Source organism: Augochlora pura, chromosome 4 (genome assembly GCF_028453695.1).
Source record: "Augochlora pura isolate Apur16 chromosome 4, APUR_v2.2.1, whole genome shotgun sequence".
NCBI lineage: Eukaryota > Metazoa > Arthropoda > Insecta > Hymenoptera > Halictidae > Augochlora > Augochlora pura.
The window spans coordinates 21555082-21569867 of NC_135775.1; the positions used below are offsets into that span (position 1 = coordinate 21555082).

The 14786-nt window shown below is 37.5% G+C and overlaps 1 protein-coding gene and 1 long non-coding RNA gene across 6 annotated transcripts; one reads left to right on the plus strand and one right to left on the minus strand.

Moving 5' to 3' along the window:
* The first annotated feature begins 2147 nt into the window (after positions 1-2147).
* On the plus strand, positions 2148-10322 carry Exu (maternal protein exuperantia). Of its 5 annotated transcripts, none has more exons than XM_078178610.1 (6): positions 2148-2815; positions 8034-8338; positions 8419-8706; positions 8851-9043; positions 9135-9277; positions 9368-10322. In XM_078178610.1, exons 2-6 carry the CDS (start codon positions 8051-8053, stop codon positions 9677-9679), a joined length of 1224 nt encoding a protein of 407 aa, XP_078034736.1. In that variant the 5' UTR covers positions 2148-2815; positions 8034-8050; the 3' UTR covers positions 9680-10322. The 5 variants fall into 5 exon arrangements, with proteins under 5 accessions (XP_078034736.1, XP_078034737.1, XP_078034739.1 ...); XM_078178611.1 differs by lacking the exon at positions 2148-2815 and adding an exon at positions 6705-6850; XM_078178613.1 differs by lacking the exon at positions 2148-2815 and adding an exon at positions 6713-6930.
* Positions 3196-6532, minus strand: LOC144468850 (uncharacterized). Its single transcript, XR_013493879.1, has 3 exons — positions 6425-6532; positions 5441-5640; positions 3196-5361 (listed from the first exon to the last, which is right to left on the minus strand). It is a non-coding gene; the product is annotated as an uncharacterized LOC144468850 (long non-coding RNA).
* Positions 10323-14786: the final 4464 nt, after the last annotated feature.

Below are 14786 nucleotides of genomic sequence, written 5' to 3' on the forward strand. Positions count from 1 at the left end.
CTGAAGCCTTCTTATGAAATAAGAATCTTTGCCTCCGCTCACTTGATGAAGCCTTTGACGACGGCGAACGCGAAGTAATTGTACCGTTTATTTCGTAGTATTCCGAAAACAGTGGTAAACTATACGTCTATAGATCGTTTATGGGCCGAAAAAGTTTGATTATTTAACATTACATTTAATCTGAATGAAATTTCGTTCCAACGAATTTTATCCAATATCACAGAGATATTTTCTAATGCATAGTTCTAACACCAATGGAATTCATTCGGAAGCTCGTTATTTCTAGATAATAACAAGGTAAATCCTTGGACGTTTCTGGTTTATTTATATGCGTCGTTATCACGTTACCAATTCGAGCAACGTGTTACTTCATACTTCGTATCGAGAAGATAAATGTTTGACGAATTAGGTTTCGGTAAACTCTACACAATAATAGTGAGGGATAAGCTTTATCTTTCCGGTTTCAATTAAAAACGCGAGCAACAATCGCAGTCCCTGAATCACCTTTCTAGCGAAATCCTAGTTGACTCATTGCACGTTGCAGTTTAACAATAAATAATTCTATTGATTCGAGATCACTTCAATCCGCGATAAATACTATTCGAAAATGACTCTACAATCTCCGAGAGAGAACAATTGATTAAAAATATTTATTTTCTTCGAACACAGCGGTCTCGTATCTATTGTTATAACTCTGTTGTCGCACGAGTATACATATAGACTTTCATCGCGCATTCAGAACTCGAGAATTCCCCCTTGATCGACACGAGTGTTTTCTATGGTGCTACGAGATCGGATGAATAAAAAAAAAAAAGAATATATCGAAGTCCTATATGCCGGAAAAAGGGAAAACAACGATACTGCACATTCTTTTATTCATCGGTCCCGCTTTATCCGCGGCACAATGCGACCTTGCATATATTAAAAAATGTGCAGTGAAAAGCAGCCTCGTTGCATGTAATCCGAAGAGAAAGCATCGCGGGCCCGTGAACAGAACTATCGGGATCCGTAATTTTCGTTAGTAGAAAATTCCGCCGATACCCTACAATCCCCCCCCCCCCCCCCCCTCCCCTCGGTGGTTACATGTGAACTTCGGAATCGATACGTTCACAATCTTGCCGTATCATTGATAATTTTTACCAGCAAAACTCAATGAATTGCGTGGCGCGCATGCAAATGCCGTAGCACGATCCGCGTTATTGGACACGATAATAGAATTTGTGAACGATTTCATGTATTGTGTGATAAGCGCGCGACTTCCAGAATTGCAATGAAGCGATAAGATCGCGTCGCTGCCACGCCGCGTGTATTTTTCGATTCGCAATACACCGTGTAAATTCTGTCACGATATTATGTATCGGCAGGCTTTATAATATTCTGCGCGCGTATTTTTTTTTTTGTTTTGGAAACGTTGATACCGAAAACTACGATGAATAGTTAACATGCTTTCTTCGCTGGTTAGTAGACAATTGCGGCAAAAATCATTCATTTAATGAACGTTTGCGGCAAAAATGGATAACAGTAACGCGGAACAATGACAGTCGTTGCAAAGAATTTCAAAGCATTTTTACATTGTTTTCAGTTCACCGAAACCATTGAAAGAAGAAATACATTTTTATTTTATTCTAGTTTCATGCAAAACGACGCGAATGGTTGTACTTTAGATCGGAGGATACTGAACATTCATCTTTCACGAATGCGGCTATTCTCCGTCCTTGGTGCGCAAATAATAAAAAGAAACATACAACTGCACGTATGTTAATGTCTACATCATCAATCTTTCATGAATGCCTTCATTCGTTGTAAGTAATCTATTAACCATAACAAGTGTTTCTCGGAACAGAAATAGAAATTGTATAATACAAATAGTTCGAAACCCTTACGATGACGAACCATTTAATTTATAACCATCTCGTAGGTCGCGTTTAATACGTCTCAGTTAATAAATCTTACAATGTTTTAATCACAGAATAGCCGCTAACAACCTACAACGCTATTATGGATTTTAATTAAAGACACACAAAAGGAAGCAGGAAAAGAATAAAACCATCGACAGTATCTAATCTAATCGGAAAAATCGCAGCGACTATTGAGAAAAACCCCCTCATTTCGCAATTACGCGTAATCGTAACATGATCGGAGATCCTATGGAGACGGCAGATATCGTCGGAACACGGAGCGTTCGTTATCTCTGTTTTCGACGTGTCTTCGTGGAAAGCCCAGAAAGACCGGATTCGTCGAATAATTAGGGAGCGAAGTGTCGCGGCGCGAGAAGCGTATCGCGCGCGCGGCCACCAGACGATGCAACATTATCTCGCCGCGCTGCATATCGCTCGAGTATCAGACACGTTGCGTGTACGTGCGAATCTCGCGGTATCTGGGTGCATTGTTATCAGTGGGGTGCGTCCGATCTGAACGTGGTTGAGGTTGAAGTCGATCGCAGCTGACAACGAGAGGGCCACCATCGAAAAGAGGCAGGTCGAGGTACAGGCGAACGCGACGAGAAAGAACAAAAGCGAATCGTGGGATTCGAGCGGGAAGGAGATGAAGATAATGCGTGACGATCGGTAGAGGACCGGAAACGAACGGAAAACAATAGACTGCCGAATATCCGTGACAAAGTCGCTAGGCCACGTTACACGGGGCATCCACGACAGTTGCGAGTGTAAAGTAATCAAGACTACGAGTGCGGAATCTTTGGCTCGTGCTGCTAAGATTTTCGGACATTCTGTTGTAAATGATCTTGAAGATCCAAGGCGAAGAAAGTGATCGAACGGTTTCTGTGAAACGATCCCGGCGTTGTTACGTATTTAGCGTGAGTATCTTCTATTCCTCTAGCTTCTGATTACCGCCATTGCGCAATTCTTTGGTGGAAATTGTTTATTCTCGTAACAGTTCCTGAAACATTTCACAGTTACAATAGATTATCGAGAGACTTACATATTTGGATTGTTTAATAATTTAGAAGAAATTATTTCGAAATGACAAATAAGTGATTCTTTAATGGCATATGTTTTTCAATATTTTCGTACATTTTATTAATTTGTACACTTTGCATCGCGAGTCTGTTTAGAAATGTTACATTAATGAAAATCTCTTTACAAATGTCTCGTGCGTGAATAATTTTATTTTAATTTGAAAACTAAAAGTATAGAAATAACACTTGAGAATTGATAAGAAAGTGCGAAATATGAATATTAGAGAATCACTTTTTAATTTTAATATATATAAATACATATAATTCTGTTAAAGTACAACTTGAGTTTTGGAAAGTTGAGTTTTGAACAGTTTTGGCTAAAGTATCAATAAATCAATCCCATATCTCTCATAATTATCAATCTCTGGAAGCAAACTTGTGTTTCACAATTTATTTAGTATTTTTTGCCACTTGAAATCAAAAATGCTACACCAAAGATATCGAGCGATTTCATCATACTTATCGCAGTTAGCGAACATTTAAGGTCTGTTCGTTATTTTCGCACACTCATGCGCCTTTCTCTTCACCGTAATAGAATTTGACATTTAACAGTTTGCAAACAGGGAACGAAACAACCGTGCAACATCAATTATACCGCGCCTCGACCCCGCCAAATGCATTTGTTTCAATAGAATTTCTTTGCGTCAACATTTCCTATCAGAATACAGATATGAAACTGTTGGACACGTGGGCAAATAGCAAAACCAAGCCTGAATATTAACCAAGCGGTGAACGCGGAATGTTGCAAACGGATTTTAATATTTTTTTCATCACGAGATTTCTGGTTTTCTGGCTAGTCCGAAAAAAAAACGGATGTTACAACAGAAAATAACTTCCAACATATTCGTAGCTTCAGATTATTATTGTTATATCGCAAGCACATTTACATGCTTCGCAATTTTTATCGATGATCCATGTATCGTTATCCGGCGATTATTTAACAATTCTTCAGAATCTATGCTCCACAACTAAAGATATCTGAATAAATTTGTCAGTAACAATAATAATTTTAATAACGTAATTTAATCATTTCTATTCAAACAATTAATTAAAAGAAGATATTTATGTTCGCTTTTGATATATCACAGTAATTAAGATATCAACATAATTACGTTCCATTTAAAGAATCACTAATCTTCTCGTACTTACAAGCATTGGTACAATTATCGAGTGATAAACAGACACTATATAAAGTGAAACTCTTCTAATTGTTGAAAGTTCTGTATTAATTTATCATAAGACAACGAATACCATGCGAGCAATTTTATGAAGCGTGACATTCTTCGCTTAGAGTATCAGAATTTATAAATGGGAATGCTTTCAATCGAAATAAAGTTTTTCGATGTTACACTTCATCTTCGTGCCGCAACAGTATCTTGAGAACGTCTAAAAAAAGATGGTATTTATTATATATGCAACAGAGTATGAAGTTAATAACGGCAATTACAGCTCTACACGCGGAAACGCGCATCGTAACGTTTCAACCAGAGACAGAAAAAGACCGTTCACTACGCTGAACGGTCGACTGCACAGTTGATTTTTCAATTTTCTTCTTGTTTAAAACTACGGGAGAGTCCGATAAATTCGGGACCACTTTTGCGGCGGGAATGCCGTCTAAACGGCAAGACAAAAAAGAGTTATGACGAACGTATGACCCAGTTGAAACAATTTATCAGTACTACAAAGCGTGTGCCGCGTTCTAAAAAAGGATAAACAACAGATAACGGGAGATAAGCGGCGCGGGCCAATTTATCACTACCGTCAACAATTTTGCACATTGCAACGTGCAAATGGAACTTCGCGCAGACAGCCGAAATAATACCTGACTAGGGAACATCGGTAAAATTCGGATTCTTTATGTTGACCATTATATTACGGCACTTTCGTGATAGTACTGCATATGGAGTAGATATAAACCGTTTCCTCTCGCTTCTAGAGTGCAAAGAGCAAAAACGCACCTTAACCATGTGTGAGGTACGATAAACTTATAAAAATTTAGATAAGCGATAGTTAATACTCGAACGGCGGACTTTTTCGACAGAAACATGACTTGGGTATGCTTACTATTATTCATAATTTCACCTATTAAGTGCTCTTCCTAGACACGCTAATATTTCTATAGACGTTAATAAACGTGTGAAAACCCATAGACACACGAAGGTCGTTCTACTAGATCGTTGAATTCGTCTTTACCTTGGTAACATACTATTACCTATACAAACTTCTATCGATTTCTGCCAAAACTTCGTTCTTTCACATAGAATTATTTTTTCCTTGGACATTTTCCTGTTAATATAAAAATATATTTTCCTATATATAAAAAATTGTCCAAGGTTCTTTGTACTTCGAAAATTTAGTTAATATAACTAATAAGTTATTGTAACCTGAAAAAAAGTATTTAATAATCTCATTAGGTATTAAAAACCTTGATTTTTGTTGGTAAAGTATTCGAGTTGCACTTACCAAATTTCAATGGTTGCGAAACTTGAATTTGTAGAATCTTTCCTCTGATCCCTCAGGAACCACTGATTTCATATAAATATTTCCTTGAGATGTTGTACAACCTCACAATCACTACACAATACGTGGGAATGATACACAGGTGATTCAATGGATAGTTGGTGCCTCAATGTTGAACGTGTGCAAAGAAACTGAAAAATAAACTATTATCGCTCATTTCAAACAAACTTACTCATTTCTTTCAACATATGTCGGCTAACTTCGCGATATATCGAACACCATAAACCAAGCAGCTCTAAACAGATTCAACAAGTTCTGATGTTTTGTTTTTTGGTGCAGGTGGCACTAATTAAAAACACGTAAAAACGTGTTAACCTGCATTACCGACAGCACTGCGGGCAACGGCGATAATTACAAACATTTTGTTCCTAATCAGTGATACAATCTACTAGAAACTAATTAATCATTTTCATAATTTACAAAAAGTTCGTAACATAGTCACAAAGTGACGAAATGCTTCCTGTATTTGCTTTCCTTCGTCCTATTCACCAAAAGCGACGCCTAATTTGAAATGATACAAGCAAATTAAAACGAAATAGATCCAGAAGCGATTCAATCTAGTCGCAACTGCATCAGCAAATATACTGTCTACTAAACCGACAATCATAAAACTACGTTCACACAGTTGCTGGTGATGAACCGGTGATCGTCAATTTTTGTAATAAATAATGACATCGAAAATTCCACGCATATATCGTGACGTTTTCATCGCCGCCATTAATTAAGAATTTCAACGTAAGAACCAAACTTTCTTTACTAATAATCTACATCTTCAATTGGTCTGTTTCTATACTTTAGTCGCGACTTACATTCCTCAATGTATAAGCATCAGAACATTCGTTACCACATTCTGTACCACTTCAATTAGATATTGGTAACGAGATTCGATAACAAATGTAGACACCTTGAAAAAGCTCTTTTGCTTACCATTGTCATCTTCGTTGTCTTTCATATTCATTAAGTTACGAAGAATCGGGATAAAGGAGTGTAGTAACGTGCACCAGATTCACATAGATCCTGCCATGATCACCTCGCAGAAACTAGATGATATTTTGCGTTTCTGCCTCCAATTGTACATACGGTAGCGCAGTCTTCCGGTTGTTTGTGGACACCGCTTTAGCGCCTTTCCTTCATTCTGTAGTGACATTCAAGCCACGTGACCAAAGAATCAAGAACGCACGCGCAGGTTCGCGAGCGGGCGATTTACTGGCAATCTTGCACGTGCGTTCAAATGACTCTAGTCGCGTTCCAGTGATTTCCAGTATCTGGTAAGGATTGTTAGTGTTGTCGGTTCGTGACGAGTGTCATAGGAAGAAATCTGTAGAGAAACAAGTCAGCGACGAACACAAAGCGGTGAGTAATCGTTGCCAATGCCGCGAGTCAATCGAAGCGCTGAAATCGAAGCAACGCGAATGGCGAACGACCCACGTGCGGTGAGAATATCTGCTTTACATACATACGTGACACTATTCAAGAAGCACGTCGTCTTACAACAACCGCGTCGTGTGAACGTTACGGAATCGAAAGGCATCGTACGGATTAGATATACTTATTAAATAGTCGTGTACGGTTGATGAAAAAACAACAGGGTGCGTGTTCCAGTTGTTAAGCGAATTGACTTTTTTCTTATCGTTAGTGCTGTACGATTTTTCCTCTCTCTCGCGCGCGCGTTCTCGAGGACTTTTTCATTCCTACGGCTGATGTTGATTGCCTCCAAACAACGTGGGTCTGATTGGTATTTCCTCGTTTCCGGTAAATATTTTTATCACTTTATCCTCGTCACCGTTTTAAATAGGTCTACAATGTGCATCTCCTAGATACTGGCGTAGAATCTCGACGATACTCGCGAATGTGTGTGCAACCATGAATTGTTGCTATTGCTTTTGGCGAACGATAATTTTCTTAATTATGCGCGATGAGAGAGTCGATATTATTAGATGTATCTTTAGCTATCAGTTTCTTTGTTCAAGAGTATTTGTGTACTGTATCGTATTTCAAGGTCAAGTTTGCTCTGCCTGTGTTTGTGATCTTCTGTTCTACGCACGTACCAAAATATCTTGCCCTTGTGCAAAAACCACGTGGAAGTTCAAAATATTTTCCTACGGCAAATTCAAATTAGAAACGTATGATTTAATATCGGAATTCCGGAATCATGTCTTCATCGCATTACGTGTGCATTTAGTTCAAGAACATGCGCGTTCGAACATTTGTTTCATCGGGAAATATAAAATCTATAATTTTGCATTTCCTGTACACGCTATTACATTTCATAACATTTGCTTTTTATTTATGATGATAAATATTAAAATTTTCTTGCTGAAATATTATTAATTATCATAAACTGTTTGTTTTTGGCATTTTACCAATTACATATGTTTGTTAATGATTTAATTTCGGTGATTGTTTTAAACATTCTTTTTTATCATTTCACTATCTAAATATCTTCTACTAAAATTAATATAAAACAAACTTAATAATTTTTGCAGATACAAGCGATATAAATAATTTTCATAATTTAATTATGTTTTATTTACAGATTAGTAACTGTACAAAATGGTGTCGACAACAGTAATGGAAAATGGAAAATCCAGTCCTACTAGGAAGTCCTGCACAGTTGGTATCAATCCAGGAAAATACCAAATAGTTGGATGGGACATGGATACTACAGGCAAAAAAGTTATAGACGAAATATGCCAAATAGCTTGTTATGCTCCTCGTGACTCTTACTCTCAGTATGTAATGCCATATAAAAACCTTGACCCTCCTGCTACGAAAAGGCACAACATGAAAGTTGTGACCATTGGAAAGTTCCGTGTTCTCAGAAATACCAAAACTAATAAAGTAACTATAAAATTGTAGAATGAACTTTAAAATTATTACGTGTATATTTCATAATATTGAGCTGAATATTACTTTTACAGGTAGTAAAAGCTAAAAGTGAGATATCTGCATTGACAGAATTTCTAACTTGGTTGGAATCTATTACTAAAATAGGCTCTAAAACAGATGGAGTGATATTAGTTTATCACGAACCGCGTAAAGTTATTCCTGCTATGTTGCTTGAATCCTTGAAAAGGTATAATCTTCTGGAAAGATTTAAAAAGTCAGTTAAAGGATTTGCAAATGGCTATGATATTGCTGCAGCAAAGTATACAAGCACGGTCCGCGCACATACTCTTAGAGCGTTATCAAAAACCTTGTTTAATCAAGTAAGATATTTTAGTTTTGTACACTTTAAAATTATAATTTGTTAAATTTAATGTATTTTAAATTGATGAATTAAATGCTCTTCGTGGAACCTAAAATGCATATCGTATTAAAAGATAACTTTAACATTATCTTTTTTGTTCAAGGAAAGAGAATTAGATAATGCAAAAGATAGAGCTTGTTTAGCTCTTCAAATAGTACAGCATTTAAGTTCTCTAGAACATAAAAGTGAAAATGAAACAAATGGTAACAGTAATGTTGACAGTACTGTAGATCAAACTGTAGAATTTGTTAGGGAATTTGTTCAACCAATAGAAATTGAAGAACAAGAGTATGCAGGTATACATATAAATTAGATTCTATAAAATATATAAATGAAAATATGTAATCACACGGAACTTGTATGCATAACGCGATGGCCTTGTTTCAGAACAGAAAATAGTGTTTGAACGTCAAAATACTCTAAAACCTATTTTTGGAGTTTTGTTCCGCATGAATCGTCGTGAACGACAACATGCTAGTCCCTTGCGGAGACTACTCGCCGAAGCGGGAATCGACTATGCCCAGCTAGAAGTTAGTATAGTATCTGAACAAATTAATTATTAATTAAAGTGATGAAAATAGTAATCCAAAATTGATCAATTCTTCAATCTCCTTTTACAGACAGCTTGGAATAGCGGAAAGAAAGAAGGCTTGGAGAAGTTAATTAAGGAAAGACGAACAACGACCGACGAGAAGAAGATAGAAGATTTATTGATCATTCTTGAAAGTCATTTCGATCCCGATAAGGAACCTAGGACAAGAGTTTCCCAAGAGCAGCCAAGAATCAAGACGAAAAATTCGAAAAGTTATGACGACCGAGAAAACAATAATAAAGTTCATTCTGGCTATGAAAGTCCGGACACTACCACTCCCAATTCACCGCTTCAATTAAAAGTGGAATCCGGGAATGGAGCATTTATACCTGAAGAATAATAACTTAGCAATTCGGTAGTTATTCTTATCATATTTTTATATAATTATAAGATGAAAATATTGTTTTTTCAGTAACAGAGGTTAAAGAAATCATTCCGTTTATTCGTATGATAACGTTATTCGAGCGTGATAAATATGTGAGTGTTACTTGTTGCAGTATTGTATTTAAGTTTTATTTTCGTTAGATCGAAGTATACACATATCGTATCCGGATCGGATATAAAAACGCTTTACTTATTTAACGAAAACAAGTATGTACAAATAACACATGTTAATTATTTTTTAGTTTTGTGATAGGAATATTATATTCGTTTTGTTTAACGTTTCATTTTATGATTACCGTTTATTTTTTGGTTTAATCAGACTAACGAGTGATGTTTAGAGACCGCTCGACGTAATGAAACAAATTCTAATACTGACAAAACTTTTCTTTTCTTCTTAATTCTGAGATTAGTCTACAATGTTATTTTCTACTATTCGAATAGTAGCATGTTCGTGTACAAAGGACATTATTATATTGAAGAATGTATATTTTTGTACTATGAGATTTATTGAAAACTAATAAGCGCGCATATGTTGCATTTACACAGTAAATTTCGTCGTACTGAGTAACCACAATAAATAAAAAGACTTGGAACTGCAACCGGGGCTTTAATATCTCTCGTACGAATCGTTCCCGCCTAATTCCGTTTCACAAAATTACTTGATTTAATTCGCGAACAGTTAAATCAATCCCGTAACTCGAATCCTTTTTTTATGGAAACCATGATAACTGCACGCAATAAAGGGAAAAAAGAATAACAAGAGAAGACTTCAGCGTGATTTCTTTGTGTAATAAAACGCATCTGGAATAAGCGCAGCCATCGAGATAAAGCCAGAAATGAATTAAATATATGAATGCCTATGCAGTGGACCGTTGTATCCGCTTATATGGGCTTCCATAAAGCATGCCAAACGCCGCAGAGCGTAAACAGGATAGTGCACCGCGTTAGAAGATTAAAGAAGTATTTACTGTTTAAGGAGACTATTGACATAGGACGCTTTTAAAATTAGGCGAGACTTAAACATTAAATCGAACTAGAATCAGCAGAAACAGTGTTGCTAATAATTTAATAATGAACTACTGAGTCTGTATTCTCAGTCATTATTTGAAATATTGATAGAATTTATTTGTTTTACGATCACGAATATCGTTATTGTTTATTAAGCGTCAGAAAAGTTATTGTATAAGAATATTTGTTTCAATCTATACTTTTGCATTAAAATTTTTGATGTTTTTACAGATATTTAATCTCTACTGTTACACTGTTCACTATTTTTTTTAAATACAACAGTATATACATGTAACGAAAAGAGAAACTAGTTAGCTTTTATCATTATACTTTTCTTGTTAGAAAAACTATTTTATTACACATAAATTCAGCGATAAATAAATCTTCGCGATCGTGTTTGTAATAAAAATTGTACAAGACGAAACGATAGAATTCGGCCAATAGTTTCGCACGAATATTTGAATTTTATACGCGAGAAATGCAACGTTGTAAACTATATAATGTTAAACAATCCGTGGATCTTTCTTCGGAGAAGAGTGATTCCGTGAAGCGATTCGCATGAACAATGCGACGCGGTTGGAGGTGTTCACGGACAAGCACGGTGGCGTAATAGAAGCAAAAATAAACCGCGTTTCTGCAATTTTATTACACGCGTTATCCGTCACATTTCGCAGGTCTCGGATTTCTGCGTCCGTGGAATTCTTCACGACTTCCGAATACCTATCACCCGTTCAGCATAAGTTCAGGATTGATGAACGCGAACGTTCCCCGGACGACTACATAGTGTACCGGAAGCTATGTACGTGCCACTGAAAATATTTACTGCCACCACGTAAATTCACTTATCGTTAGTGTCCACTGGTTTCTTACAAGCGAAGATAAATTCCCCTCGGAGCTCGAATTCTTTTCGGATTTTAACTACTCATTCCATCATAATGTATACTCGCATCTACCGTGAAGAAGTAATTCAACATATTAGATTCGTATACTTATGTGCATTCATTTCGTACAAGATGGGTCATAAATTAGTTGTTCAAGTTAGTTCTGAGTACTTTCAGAGAATTTATAAAGACAACAATAAGATGAGAAACTGTTTATCCATTCTGATTTAAAAAAAAAGGATCATCTTTTTAACATCGTTATACAGACATTGTATTTGTATTACAACGTATGTATGTGTATTTCAATGCCTTAAAATGAAAAGTGTTAGAAAATTCGCAGAAAAGATCCGCTCGTCACGAATTGTTCAACCACGAAGTAGTAGACAGACGATAAATCTAAATCTACTTCGTCTCACAGGGCGATTATTAAAGGCAAATTAGTTCCAGCCACTGTAACCGTGAAGATGATCCGGCGGGGGGTTAATGACGATCCCTCCTGTAAGAATCGGCACGGCCGTGTAGTTTCGCGGCCACGGTGCGCGCGGTTTCAGTTTTTATCTCGAACACTTTCGTGATATGCATGTAACGGATACGTTTTCCGTCTTGGAGCGTAACAAACGATAACGGTCAACGATTATTGCTAAAGTCTCCTTCCCCCGCTCTGCATCTTAGCGGATCGACGCAGCAAACGTAATTGCAGACGGGGGCCCCGCACACGTGCCATAATTGAAACGGTTCCCTCGTTAAGGGATACGCGGCGCGTTACGTTGCACGGCGGCCGAAACGATTCGATTTAGTTAAAAAGCAATCGTTTTCCGTGACCGGTTCCACGACCGTGTGCCGGCGGCGGCCGTTGCCGGTCGAGACAGAATCGTTCGCCGCGCTGATAGATACCGGCTAACGGAAGCGCAATTTCGCACCGGGGTGAAATCTCTCTCGGTACGTTCGAACGCGTGACATCGCACTACGCTCTATTAGTCACCCGGTCCCGCGACGGCTACAATAAACCGTCGCCGAGAATATGGCCACGTGGACGCGACTCGTCATTCTCACTTTTTACACGAAGCATCTGACGGCAGCCGCGGTGCCGGCTAATGAAAGCGGGCACTCGCCGAGCCGAGCCGAGCCGCGAAAAATAAAGCGCAACGAGACCGAAACTTCGTTGTTCCATCCGCGGCAGCGCGGTTCAAGTTCGCGGGGATAAAAGGGGAGTAGGGATCGGAGTTATTCAGAGCATTAAACGATCGAACCATCGTGCCCGCTACCGGGCACGCCATGAACGACCGAGACGATAGAGAGAGAGAAAAAAAAAGAAGAAGAAGAGCCCATATTCGCCTCCGCGTTGCAAGAGGAAGAATGCTATTACGGGAAACACGCACGCGAAAACTTCACGGGGATCCGACGCCGCTGAAACGGGGGTGTCGAAAATAAAGGATCCGCCGGAGATTCTAATCGTGTGCCATTAATTCGTCCGGTCACGCGCCGTGATGGTAAAACTGTTATGCCGGGGAATTTCTGGACAGGCCTGGAGTATTTTCTATCGTCGGTTTAGGATCTCGCGAAGAACGAATTAATGGAAATAGCGTGATACTTGCGACTATGTCTACGATTTTTTTCACACGACCATGCTGTATGATTGATAGCGATTGATAGATCGTTCATAGAAACGTTCGTGTGACGATTTCCGCGTAAACTCGATAAACGTAAAAGGTGTTGCAAGAAGAGAACAAATATGTTATATAATATATTGTATAATGTATTAGAAATTCGATCTACTAATAATAAACTTGTCCATAATGCTAGAGAAATAGAATGACGAATTCCACATGCTTTGCTTCTTAATTATTACTTTTTTGAAACAACAATTTTGAAACCTCTCAATAAATACAGTTTATACAGACAGCTAGAATAAGAATTGATTTATATCCGCTTCCAAGTTGTCAATCTTAATACATGTTCTTCTATATAATTAAAAAAAGTATTCATTCTTTTACAATACGTCATCAGTGATGATGTAACACATTTTTCAAACGGTTATAATTAAAACCAATGTTCGATTAATCTAGACTGTGAATGCTAAGCGATTGTGATATTGCAGCTATTGTAATATTCCTGTTTGATCGGAACGCCGACATTGACCCAAAATCAGCGCACCGGCAAAAGTCAGCAACCGGCTAAGCAATTCGCCGTTTATGCATGTCTGAATCACGTAATGTTTCGCGATTCCGCCAGTTCACTGACGCTCCTCGAGCGGAAATGCCTCGCGGTGTAAAAGAAACCGAAATGAAATTTTATTTCGCGGTGAAAATGTTTCACGGATAAACGTTTTCTTTCTTTCATTCTTTCTTTATGCGAACTATTGGATTCTCTTTAGCAGAATTAAATAACGAAAATACGTCGATTTAGAGTTCGCATTGACATCACACTACAATATTACGTTCTGCTTTGTCGTCCGCAGGTCATGCTTTCAACTTGTTAATGGAAAACGTAATACGATATGAAATTAGCAATGTATGAATAATGAATATTCATATCTAATTCGCTGTAATATTTAAATCACCAACAGGAGCGTATTAACTAGTAATCTGCTATTTTAATTCAATGAAATGGTAATGTGGCTTAAACTGAAAGCGTCTTCCTATCCTCGGCCTTAAAAGTGGCAGACTGTATTGAAGAACGGCCGTGAATAATACAGGAGCATCGCAGTCTCTCAATTTCCTGGAAATCAATGATTAAACTGAATAGCGCATTAATCTCGTTCGCACAATTGTCAAACTTTAAATTTCAGATAACAATATTCTCATCAATACCTTAATAAAAATCTAAAGAAACGTTCCTTTCTCGCGTCAACTCTACCTTCACCATAAATAATTAATAACTTGTTAGAAGTGCTCGAAATCGAATTTTCTATTTCCGTAAATTCCTAGAATTCTTGGAGAATTAGCTAAAAATTGTATCATATTAATAGGTGAAACTACAAAAGACAGATAAAACGACGAGACACCGAATTTCTACACGTGCCACTATTCACACCAAAGAAAAATCAATGATTTAAAGTCGATTCGTTCTTTTACAATTGATCAGTCTGTATCGTTTTTGACGAATTGTTCGCCGTCGTATATTTTCGGACAGAGAAGTCACCGGGCTAAACATTTCGCCCAAGCACCGAAACGG